The sequence below is a fragment of the Ochlerotatus camptorhynchus genome, unplaced genomic scaffold (assembly GCF_037179485.1).
Source record: "Ochlerotatus camptorhynchus isolate MF236.1 unplaced genomic scaffold, CSIRO-AGI_Acam_v1.1 ptg000266l, whole genome shotgun sequence".
Taxonomy (NCBI): Eukaryota; Metazoa; Arthropoda; class Insecta; order Diptera; family Culicidae; genus Ochlerotatus; species Ochlerotatus camptorhynchus.
The window spans coordinates 2,585,981-2,599,276 of NW_027040756.1; the positions used below are offsets into that span (position 1 = coordinate 2,585,981).

Here is a 13,296-nt window from a genome sequence, read left to right on the forward strand (position 1 = left end):
CCTAACGTCGCACAGAGGGAATAAATCAACATAAAGGGAGCAAAATTCATTATCTCTGATCACCGCTGATTTAACTTTTGCAAATATAGTCATTCTTATGGGAAAAATGGAAATAGTTTCGTCCTGGGCAGAATAGGGCAAGTTGGAGTTTTTGGAGCATTTTACTCAAACATGGCCGCATTTCTCGACGAAGGCTCATCTTTGACTAGTTGAGGACAACTTGGAGTTGATGGTGATAGAAGGCCGTTTCTGCTGTAAAACCGGGAACGTGACGAGAGTAGAGAAATAATCCAAACCGGTATCGTTGGTCATCTCAGCCGCGAAAGGAAGAAAGCTAATAAAGCGAGAGCTACGGTCAACTGCCATTATTGTGTTTGCGCGTCAGATCAAGCTCTACACGATCTTGTCAAGGATTTTTTCACCACGGATGACGTCGGTACGCAGCCAGCAATGAATCTGCTATCCGAGGAAGATAAGCGTGCTCAACGGATCCTGGAGGAAACAACGGTTCGAGTCGGCACCCATTATGAAACCGGTCTTCTGTGGAAGTATGACCAAATAGAGCTTCCTGTCAATTACAACATGGCTTTTCGTCGACTTGAATGCTTGAAGAGGAGGATGGATCGAAGCCCAGAACTCAAGAATGCCTTGCACAAACAACTAGAGGACTACCAACTCAAGGGCTACGCACCCCGTGCGACCGAGGAGGAGCTAGCTACTGCTGATCCAAGAAGAGTATGGTATTTACCTTTAGAAGCAGTGCTGAATCCACGGAAGCCGGGAAAGGTCCGCATGATTTAGGACGGTAAAGCTGCTGTAAACGGGATTTCTCTCAACTCAGTACTATTGAAAGGTCCAGATCAACTGACGTCGCTTCCAGGCGTTCTGGTTAGCTTCCGACAGTTCAGTGTGGGCGTTTCAGCAGATTTAAAAGAGATGTTCCACCAGCTATACATGCGCAAGAAAGATCGACACTCGCAGCGATTCCTATTTCACAGTGATCCTTCCAGAGATCCAGACATCTACCTTATGGACGTCGTAACATTTGGGTCAACGTGCTCTTCGGAGTCAGCTCAGTACGTTAAAAACAAAAACGCTGATGAGTTCAAAGAGCTGTACCCCCGAGCCGCTGAAGGGATAGTACAGAACCACTACGTTGATGATTCTCTTGAGAGTTACGAAAGTGTTGAGGAGGCCATCAAAGTATCCCGAGAAATGCGCTATATTCACGAGCAAGGTGGCTTCGAGTTGATAAATTGGCTAATTAATTGTAGCGAAGTGTTGAGCGGCCTAGGAGAACCACAGTCCAAAGAAGGCAAGCAGCTCGCAACAGACAAGTCAAACGACTATGAACGTGTTCTCGGACTTCTATGGTTGACACAGGAGGACGCCTTCAGTTTCTCAACCCAAATGGGTCAGGAAATCTGTGATTTGATTCAGAATGGCGAACGTCCAACAAAAAAAGCAAATGTTGAAATGCCTGATGTCCCTTTTTGACCCTCTGGGACTGCAATTCCACTTCACAGTACAAGAAAAGATCCTGTTAAAAGACGTGTGGAGAGCAGATATTCAGTGGGACGAGAAAGTGAGCGAGGCTTGCACAGAAGGTGGAACAACTGGACGAGCCAGTTCGAGGAGGTTAGAAAGCTTCAAATTCCTCGCTGCTACTTCCCAGAAGCAACTGCCGAAAGCTACAGGGATCTACAACTTCATGTATTCGTTGACGCGAGTGAATCAGCGTACTGCGCAGCTGCCTACTTTCGTACGTTGAACTCCGAAGGATTCCCTGAGTGGGTGTTAGTCACAGCGAAGACGAAGGTGGCTCCTATGAAGACGCAGTCGGTGCCACGACTGGAACTGTAGGCCGCAGTTTTAGGAGCACGTCTGATGCAGTTCGTGAAAGAAAGCCACCACTATCCATCACGAAGAAGGTGCTTTGGAGTGATTCTGCTACGATGTCGATACAAACAGTTTGTTGCGTGCAGAATAGGTGAGTTGCTGACTGTCACCGATGTAGAAAACTGGCGTTGGGTTCCTAGCAAGCAAAATCCGGCAGATATTGCGACGAAGTGGGGAAAAGGTCCCGATTTGGCAGAAAACAGCGTTTGGTTCAAGGGTCCTGCATTCCTGCAACTTGCAGAAACAGAATGGCCGAAGCAGCGAACGCCGTCATCACCCACTGAAGAAGAACTGCGTTCTTGCTACGCTCACATAGAGGTAAAAATACCTGAACGTCTGGTAGATCTGGAAAGTTTTTCCCAGCGGAACAGGTTCACTCGCGCAGTCGCTTGCGTCCTGCGGTTCATCGGAAATCTGAAGCGGAAAACCACAGGCAACCAACGATCCGTAGGCCTGTTGACGTCTGAAGAGCTGCAGAAGGCGGAGAAACTTCTCATTCGAGCGACCCAGTGGCAGAGCTTGGACGAGATGGTGGTGTTAACACGCAACAGGTCGAAACCGGACGAAGAGCAGATACCCGTGGCAAAATCCAGCAACATAGCAACGTTGTGTCCAATCTTGGATAAAGACGGTATTCTTCGCATAGATGGCTGGATAGGAGCAGCACCGAACATTGGAAAGGAGGCGAAATTCCCGGCGATTCTCCCTAGGAGCCATGTGTTCACACGTCTGGTGGTCGACAGTTATCACCGTAGATATCTGCATGGTAACGCAGAGACAGTCGTGAACGAGGTACGCCAACGATACCACATTCCAAGGCTTAGGACAACACTGAACAAAATCATAAAGATGTGTCAATGGTGTAGGATTTACAAGGCTTCACCGTATGGCAAGATTCCCCGTATGGCACCGCTTCCACTTGCAAGGATGGCATCATTCGTACGTCCATTCACGTACGTCGGCGTAGACTTCTTTGGGCCATTGACTGTGGAAGTAGGCAGGAGTAACGCAAAACGATGGGTAGCGTTGTTTACATGTTTGACGGTACGCGCAGTACATGTTGAAGTCGCTCACTGCCTCACCACTGACTCCTGTGTGAAGTGCATGCGGCGATTCATATGCCGTCGAGGCTCTTCGGTGGAAATATATTCGGACAACGGCACCAATTTTCAAGTCGCCGAAAGACTACTAAATGAGCTGATCGAGCAGGTAGCCGTTACATTCACGGATACCAATACGAAGTGGATCTTCAACCCTCCAGGAACACCCCACATGGGCGGAGCGTGGGAACGGATGGTGCGCTCCATCAAAGCTGCAGTTGACGTAGCATACAATAGCAACCGCAAGCTAGATGACGAGGCGCTGGAGACATTCATCGTGGAAGCTGCAGTGGTCGTGAACAGTCGTTCACTCACGATCTACCGCTTACATTGGAGGAATACGAATCCCTTACGCCAAATCATTTTCTTCTGGGCAACTCAAGTGGTGTGCGGCAACCGGCAGTTCCTGCAACAACTCCAGCGGACGCTCTACGAACCTCTTGGGGTCAGATACAACAACAGCTCGACGTTTTTGGAGAAAATGGACCCGGGAGTAACTCCCAACTTTGACTAAACGCTCAAAGTGGTGCGGTGAGGTGAAGCCGATAGCTGAAGGAGAACTGGTCTTGATAGTTGGCGATGGGAGAAGGAATGAGTGGATACGAGGTCGTATAGTCCAAGCAATCAAGGGGGTGGACGGAAGAATACGGCAGGTTATGATACAAACTGCGAGGGGGCTAGTGCGTAGACATGTGGCTAGATTGGCGGTCCTAGAGGTTGATGAGATGAGTAAAACTGGACCTGGTGGTCAGTGTTACGGGGAGAGAATGTTGGCACTGGAAACACTGCTTGTGACGGTACAGTAGCGGCTCGGGCGAACTGTCAACGAAACTATCACAGTGACAGAACCGAAAGAGAGAAGAGAGATAGAGCGTGAAGATCTACATTGTCTCGTTTATTGTAGATCAATAGAATGAATTCAATCAAGTAAACGTGCTATCAGAAGGTGAAAAGTTAATAAAAATTGGATTAAATTTGCTTAAAATTACATAAAATTATTCCTTGCAGCTAATAATCATACCGCTAAACCTATTATTGAAATTAGTTGTTCCTACCTAAAGTTTATACAAATTCATGCAAATTGTAAGTTGTTAATCTAAATTGTTTGAACCTAACCTAACTTACCTTAATCATGCAGGAAAAAGTGAACAGTATTGTCTAGTACAAATGAATTGTTCTTAAAACTACACATGAACACCGATTTTTGTAAGTAAAACTAAATCTAATGAACTACTCTAAAAATAAACTTACAGCTAAAGCTACATTACAACAAAAATACCGTCGTTCTGATTTGCTAGAAAAAATCGTACCGTGGGACATATTCGACAGACAAACGTTGGGAACACAGAGTTTCCGATTATAAGAAATCTACCTCCATGTTCATAAATACAAACATTTAGCAGAATACGTGGACAAGTTGGTAAGATGCATATTAAACAATATAATTTCGTTTGTTTTAAGCCATTTCCCTTGAGTTTTGTCGATGAACAAGGTGCATCTTGCAACAAAAATAATAAATATATTCGTCCCCATCTTGCTCGCAAAACTTCTCCTGACGCCAATTTGTCAGATTTGATGAAATCTGCATTGGCGCGTTCAGACCCCAAGATCGGAACATTGGTTATGGCACACAGTTCTAAACGAAGAAGATCTTGAATATTTCATGAATCCTCAATGCGAACCTTGTAACAATGATGACAATTCTGATAAATAATACAACTATAATGTCAGCCACGATGAAGAATAAGTATTAGAGATGTTACTATTTATAAGTTTGGTGTAGAAAGCCCTAAACAAGTGCTTTGAATGATTTAAGAAAATTTGTACGGAAAGAAATCGAGTTTTATTTCAACTTTCAGCACCCTAACCCTGTCAATGTAAAAAAAGATAAACTGCCACGTCTTAACCTCGAGTAAGCCATGAATATATGATTTCACGTTACATGCATCGTAAACAGAATCAATTTGATCAGCAGGGTTAATATTTTTCATTATTTTTCATCAAATCCAATATCTTTGTATTTTCTATTTACTGGTTCATAGAAATGATCGTTTGGAGGATTATAGATAAAAGGATAAGCGGTAAGGAACATACTCTGTAAGGAATCAGTTGAAATGGAACTGAATTGGAAAGAAGCTGATATTTAGAAAGTTGATTGATTTTGTTCAAGGAATCAAAAATATCTCCAAATGACAAAATGACAAGCGATCAACGAACCGAATAATAACGCTATGTCAGAGGTGGAAATCAATAATGTTATAATCTTGTTCCTTCTTTTTCATGACAAGCAGCCCGTGCGACACAACTCACTCGGGGCGGTAGAAGGAAACGAGCAAATTGTTGGCCAGCTGCTTCACGAAGTAAACCTGAAGATGATACACGTGTGTTAATGGAAATTTTTTTGTTATGTCTTTTCTCGATTAATTTCAAGCTATGTCCTCATCCGTGTATATTGCAACAAAGCAGGCAAGCAATATATCATTATCCTTCTACCACTCGGATCGAGCTATGTTACAGAGCGAGTTTGTCATGGTAGTCGTAGCAACCGTTTTTTCTGTATCGTTGGTTGCTTTATGTGTTTAGATTCGCTGATTTTGTTTGTTTCCTTACACACGAAACACGGATTGTGCAACTTATGAAATAATTAATTTTATGTGATACATAAAGTTATTGAATAATATTTCTACGGTATGTGAGGTTCACTTAAGATGGGATTATCACCATAAGATGTTTTCAGTAGGACAGTTCTTGAGGGTTTAATATAAATGTATGATTTTACTTTTTTTCTTCAATAAAAGGGGAGAATCGGGAAAAATGTTTAATTATCTAAAGTCTGCGCAAAATGAGACAAGCATTACTTTAAACATATTTACAATGATATAATAAACGAGTATTCAATATTACATGCGTGAGTTCGAATTTATTAAATTAGAGGTGATAATCGGGAAAATGGGTTAAAAGCTGATGTCATCACAAAATGAGACCATCACCATTAAATTCCTTACACATTTTTACCGAGGAAAAGTGCCCCAACGATCAAAATAACAGACCTTAATTGGTATAAAAGTATAAAAGAAATTGGGTAAAATGGGTAATTTATAGAAATTTTATCAAGATGAAATCATCACCATTCGATTCCTCAGTCATTTTTACAGTAATACAGTACACGAGGGTATAGTATGACAGGCACTAACGCGTATAACCGTGTAACACTACTGATTAACTTAAACAGGGGAGAATTAGGAAAAAGAATAGCACCATACATCAGCTTACCTTTCTATGTAATTTAAAACGTATTTTTTTGGATTCCCTTTTCCTTCAAGAAGGACTATCATTGGACAGATTTTCTTATCACTGACTACTGTCTTTTAAAAAATATCGAAAATAAGGTAATTGGGGTAAAATTTGTTGAAATACCAATTTTCGTATCACCCTAAGCATATGGTACACCATAAGCGAGTTGGTAAGGAAAGAGCTACAATAGATTCTGCTGCAAACTGTTGTACAATAGAATATGGGCTATCTTTTATTGCGCAACTGTTTAGCTGAACTATGTACGTGCCGTATATGTCTATACGGACAGCCGGAGAGTGTAGAAGAGTTCGGATATTGTGTAAATCGCTACCGGACTATACTCTGTATATACATATTAATGACTAGATTTCATGTAAATAAATTATCTTTGGAATCGAAACGAAGAGTATTATTAAAATACAATCCATTCGATTAGTTCACGGACCTCAACAAAATTTACTAAAATGCATAGTCTGCACAGACTGGTCATGTTTAAAACCATTTTTAATGGATTCTCTAGATGTTTTTATATAAGAGTGATAATATGTCAGAACGTATATTAACCACAATGAGGTATTTTTAAAGTCAATTATACAAAATTTTATGAAATTTGAGTAAAATGCTCCAAAAACCACAACTTGCCCTATTCTGCACAGGACGAAACTATTTCCACTGGATTCCTGAGACTTTTTCCCATAAGAATGATTCTATTTGCAAAGGTTAAATCAGCGCTGATCAGATATAATGAATTTTGCTCCTTTTATGTCGATTTTTTCCCACTGTGCGTCGTATGACCGGGCTGCCGTGGCATTAATGGTTCAGTTCAGTTCGAAATAGAAGTGAATATTTCTGTTCGATTTGAGGCACATAAATGGAGCGTCATATAAGCTTACATTCTAAATCTGAGATATTTCATTAAAAAGTTGCAATTAGTGTACACGAAAGCCCATCTTTGTAAACAGCTTACAAGCTGCTCCATTCCGTGAAATGATATACAAGTTTACGTGAATGAATTTTTCCATAATTATAAAAATTGAGAATTTTTTACTGTTCAGCACATATGTAAACGTGCTTTTTTCATTTTTATTTCGTACTGATAGTCTAGCTAGACGTTAAAGAAATTATGCATTAAACACGTTATATGAAAGAAACAAAACTCGAGTTCATTTTAGAGCTTCGCAAGTGTAACAGCCCTGAATCCATGACTACCCAGACAACCAGAAGTCGTATAACAATGTACTCACAGTATCGTAAATGGCTACAGTTTAAGTCAAAATCGCATATAATAATGGCATACCTCGCATTATGTTTAAGTGAAATCGTATAGATATATATATGCGATTACTCATTTTTCCGTCGTACTGTATCATGAATTTGTTATTACATATTAAATCGTATATGATGTTAAATCAACTAGTTTAGAATTAAATTAAAATATACACGTATATGGCCTCCACTTTTGTACGTATAAGCCATTTCTTTGCATTCTATACGAATTGTTTGTTTGTATATATGTTTATATATCACGAAAACAATTTTGAATATATGTGCTTTCTGGTTGTCTAGGTAACTACCATGACAGGTCTGGGGTAGATTATCATCCCCGGATGTATCACTTCAAAAACCACACACTAAATGCTCAAGTACTCACGTATTCCTTGTTGTCGAAGTCCAGCCGATACTTAACAATCACCGTCTTCAGCCCTCCCTGTATCGAAATCGGTCCAGCCGTCCCACCGGGCACATCATTCTGGCTCTCCAGCACCTTGATCGTCACTTCCATATTGTACAGCTGCTTGGCAATCTCCATCAGCTGGCCGCGCAGATACTTGGAAAACCCGGACCGAGTGCTCCTGTAGACCAACACCGCTCCATGCTCATCCACCTCGGTCAACTGCATGGAGGGGCTTTTCATCTTACGGTACGTGAACCGCATCTGCAGATGGATGTTATCCATCGAATGGAGGAAATCGCAAAAATATCTCCCGGTAGCCTTGATCAGCTCATCATATCCAAAATTGCTGAAGAACCGAACGAAGCACCGCCCGAAGAATATCATAAAATCGTCGATACTTTTCCCGGTAATGGCCGATAAAGCTGCCGCCAGGTCCGGGATAAGGCTATCCGGATATTGCTGAATAAATAGAAATCGAAAACGAAACATTTATAACCACCTTTATACATATACACATCAATCCTATAACCATTCTGCATTACGCCCAATCTATATGCAAATGGCTTCGGGCAACGCAAGCTGCTACAGGTTGATTAAGCTCTAACTCACCTGGTACGTGTTGAACACGGTAAACTTGCAGCCGGTTGTCTGTAACGCTTGCTTCCATATGATTTCACCATATTCGAGCTTAATGCGGTGGTGGGTAAGAGCGAGGAAAATAATAAAATTAATTTGAGACTTTCGACCTACAGACGGATTTGAAATGCGATGCGAAAAAATACACACACACACACACACACATACGTCTACACACCATGCTGGTCTAGACTGGTCCGCGGCCAATCTAGCGCCCTGTGCAGAGTGCGTCTGGCTTCGATTTAGCGGAAACGGACGTACGTGATTGTAAAGCGTGCTACGGTGAATAACGTATGACTTTTTTTTTCAGATAATTGGCTTTCAGCACCGAACCTGAGATACTGACGAACCTTTTTATTATTGGAAGGATTAAAGAACTCCATGATGGATCGTTGGGGTGAAGGGTTGCTCTTTGGTGAATCGGCATTTTTCAACCATTTCAAAATCACCCACTTGATTCATCTTCCATCGTCTCGGCAGTGCAGATGTTCTCAAACTGTAGAAATAAAACTTGATCGGGAAATGTGGCGGAAAGACGCATTCATATCTGAATATGGACGGAAGCATATGTTGCCGTCGTAGTAATGGAATCCCGAGCACGTGTTCGTTTGGTTTCGATGATAGGGGAGAGTGGACACGCATCCCCTGCTTTGACCTTGGACCTCAGCGAAAAAATCGACGATGCGGTTTTCGCACCAGCTCACAGGGAAATATGTTTTGTAAGTTTATCAGTACTCAAAAGACTGGACGAAAAGTGAAGAATAAATTCTCAAAACTATGTGCGTTTTTTTCAAAAACGCATTTTGAAAAATTCGGAGAGAATTTATCCCCTTTTAAGAGATGCGCTGTTGTAAAGGACAGTGGACTATGGGACTTTTCAAATTACTTTTTATTATTCTCTCAAACTCTGACATGATGTATACATTCTTAAACGTACGTTTTTCTAAAATTTGCAATGAGACACAGTTTAAAGAATTAAGGGAGACTTAATCCCCCCTTTGGTTAATTTTTGAACACATACCATGATCGGATTTGTCAAAATTCTGGGGGATCTGGTACCCCAAACTGAGTTTTCATCTTCAAATAAAACTGATCGAAAAATCAAAAGTAACATTTGGCAACTATATTATATAATGTATGTAACTGATTCTAACGTTACTTATTCACGGCTTAGATCTGTAAAATTTTAATGAATTTCGGATTAATATCCAAAAACTTATTAAGAATGTTTATGGTGGCTGAAAATAAGTCGAAGGCAGTGACAATTACGTTACACAATCTGACGCAAATGTCACCAAAACTTTCCGTCTAGACGAAGCTTTGTATAAAGTTACCGGAACAAAAAAAAACTGCTCTGGATTTCGAGAAATCAGGGGGGGTATCAATTGTCCCCGGGGATCAACTGTGTCCAGTTTCCCCTACCTCTGATGGATGGAGAGGAAAAATGAGTAAACAGGGCAAACAAAAATTTTACAGATTGATGCAGGGTACGAACGAAAAGGTTCCGGGTCCGTTCCATGACCGGTCAAAACGGTCAGCCACCATTTCACTGACTGGCTGGTAGCTTCTCTGACAAGCAACGTGAGATGATTTCGCATAAGCCCACATATTCTAGGTGGGATTAAAATGAACATTGTATCAGACACACTTAAAAGATTATTTTAGCTCTGGTAACAGCTGCTGAGTTGGATTTTACGAGATATTTGTCTTCGAAACAGTCGATGGGCGTACCAGGAGAAATCCCAGGAAAGGATTTCTAACTCTAAGAAAGGTTATGCTTGAAAAGTTTATAATTTCGAGGATTAGCATTTCTCGGTACAGATTTAAGCGTTAAATCAATTTGCGAAATGTTTTCAAGCTGGTTGATGGGACACATTTAACGTTGTTTTCAGAGCAGCAGCATATGAGTAATTTAAACTATGAAACAAAGTATGAATATTTAAAAATGAGCAATGCTGGGGTAGAAGAATCCTGATAGAATTATGCATGGTGAAATTATATATTATCAGTAGAGCAAGTAGGCTAACCAACTTGAATTGGACCCCTACATATTTTGGACCCTTTTCATATATTTTTCTCGCTTACTGTCTAGTTTCTTCAAATTCATCTAGGTTGATGTTGTAATTACATTCTTTCAATTACTTGCTATGTCTCAAGATCATTAGTTCACCTCAAATTGCTTACAATTGCTCAATTTATGCAGTTTTAGAAAATGTTATCGAAAAAGTTTCATGTTTCGACGTTTGTCAAGAGGAATCGGCGTTAGTGTACTTGTTTTAAATTTGGTCTAAAATATACAATTCAATGATTTTTTTTATCAAATCAGTTTATCTGACTTTGGAAGATGTATTTCACGTGTTTATAAAGATTTCACCTTAAGATTTTACTTAAAAAGTATTAAATAAAAAGTGTCCAAAAAAGATCGTAAAAAAATGTTTCCAACTTATTTTGGACACTTATCAAATGAGAATCATCAAAAGAGCGACAAAAAAAATTCCGGTTGGTCGATCGTGCTATTATCTCAGATTTCTGATTAAATTGGTAAGTAAATCAATCAAAATTATATGAATTCATTGTTTTTAAATATATTTCTTGTTTATCAGGCGATTCAAAATGGGAAAAACGGCAAAACACGTAGAGTGGTCCACTCTGAGTTTTCCTAGTTTTCCTAGTTCCTAGTTTTCCACAAAAGTTTTCCTATCTCCCAAACGCAACTAAGGGGCTGTTCATAAACTACGTAGACGCTTTAGGGGGGTGGGAGCGCTTGGCAGATGTCTACGGTCCATACAATTTTTTTAAATTTTGTGTTTGAGACTGTCTTCTACGGAAGGGGGGGGGTTGAAATCTCTCAAAAACCGTCTACGTAGTTTATGGACAGCCCATACAAAAAATAATATGGACTGCAAGCATAGAGTCAGGTCTCCGTATTAAGATTTACTTCTGAATGATTTTTTTTTATAGTATGATTAGTTGTTTCCTTATGTTATATTATATTTCCACCGTTACTCGCGCCAACTTTTGTAACACCAGTACTCACGCGTTGTACTTTGTACAACAGTGTTCACTCGGCTGTCGACAAAAGCAGGCCACTCTCGATGTGTGCTACGCGATCGTCTGTTTACTCGGCAGCAACCATTGTGTGGTCCTCCTCATTGTTCTTCATCAGCAGTTCTTTCGGTCGATGCGTCGTCGACTTTGGAAAGCAACCGTTTCGTGATGAGTGTGTGAGTGCTGACCACGTTTTGCGTCCATTGCTGCAATGGACGCGCTCTGACCCTCGTTGGCGTACAACAATTTGCCATACAATGAAACCACTGGAAGCGACTCCAGTTCTGATGGACGAGGCTTTTTGGATAGCGGAAGATAAAGTGTTTATTGTGTTGTACCTTTTGACTATAGCTTTAAGATGTATTGTATAGTGACCATGAATCCTCGGCTCTGTTAAGTTAATTCGGTTGAGCCTTATCAAATAAATTAATATACCACACTTTGTACAACAGTGTGAGTTTTCCATTTCCATTTTGCAGCCGAGCTACCAATCGATCTGAAATCAACGAGTATTTCTCAAAAAACTTGCTTTTAACTAAACAAGCTAAATATTTATTAGAGTTAACCCCCAAAATATGCGGATAATAGAGAAAATGTAAATGGAAACCGCGTAAATGGTGTCCATACTACGAGGGTTCTGACTTAATTGGTTACAACATGGAATATCTCGAGATCCTGACCAGATAGAAAGTTACTGTCTTTGCCAAAGTAGTTCTAGAGATCATAACCTTTTTGCTGGTGGACAGTAGTTCAAAATTTACTCACTACATAGCGCTAGTATACATGTGAAGTTCTCGCATGTGATATATCTCGAAATCTTGACCAGATAGAAAGTTACTGTTTTCGAAAAAGTTGTTCAGGAGTTCAAAGCCTATAGTTCAGAATTTTTTCACTATATGGTGCTAGTATATACGTGAAATTCTCATATAAAATATCTCGAAATCCTGATCATATAAAAAGTTACTGTCTTCGGCAAAGTTGTTCAGGAAGTCAAGGCCTTTTTGCTTATGGACTTAAATTCAGAGTTTTCTCACTTTGCAACGCTAGTATACATGAGGAATTCACGCATATAAAATATCTCTAGATCCTGACCAGACAGAAAGTTACTGTCTTCGGCAAAGTTGTTCAGGATGTTAGGATCTTTTCGTTGGTGTACAGTTATTCAGAATTTTCCCTTTACGTGGCACTAGTATGCTGGTCATTCAGAGATATTTTATATGCTAGGATTTCACGTGTCTTTCAACGTCACCTAGTGAGAAAATTATGTACTTCCACCAACGATAGGGTTTGATCTCCTGGACAACTTTGCCGATTACAGTACATTTTTAGCAGGTCTTGAAATATATCATATGCGAGAATTGCACGTATATACTAGTACCATGAAGTGAAATATTCTGAACTACCGTCCACAAGCCAAAAGGCCTTGATCCCCTGGACAACTTTGCCCAAGACAGTAACATTCTATCTTGTCATGCTCTCTAGATATTTTATATGAAAGAATTTAACGTGTATACTAGAACTACATAGTGAGAAAATTCTGAACTATTCAACACCAAGCAATAGGCTTTGACCTCCTGAACAACTTTTACAAAGACAGTAACTTTCTATTTGGTCAGGATCTCGAGATATATCATATGAGAGAAG

At 40.3% G+C, this 13,296-nt stretch overlaps 1 protein-coding gene across 2 annotated transcripts in view; it reads right to left on the reverse strand.

The window, feature by feature from the left end:
• LOC135705389 (soluble guanylate cyclase 89Db-like) overlaps window positions 1–13,296 on the reverse strand; it is a 134,894-nt gene that overhangs the window by 11,199 nt on the left and 110,399 nt on the right. For both annotated transcript variants that reach the window (XM_065227107.1, XM_065227106.1), the window contains exons 3-4: window positions 8,578–8,655; window positions 7,945–8,427 (exon numbers count right to left, since the gene is read on the reverse strand). In XM_065227107.1, the coding sequence (XP_065083179.1) occupies window positions 7,945–8,427; window positions 8,578–8,655 (561 nt within the window). The remainder of the gene's footprint in view (window positions 1–7,944; window positions 8,428–8,577; window positions 8,656–13,296) is intronic.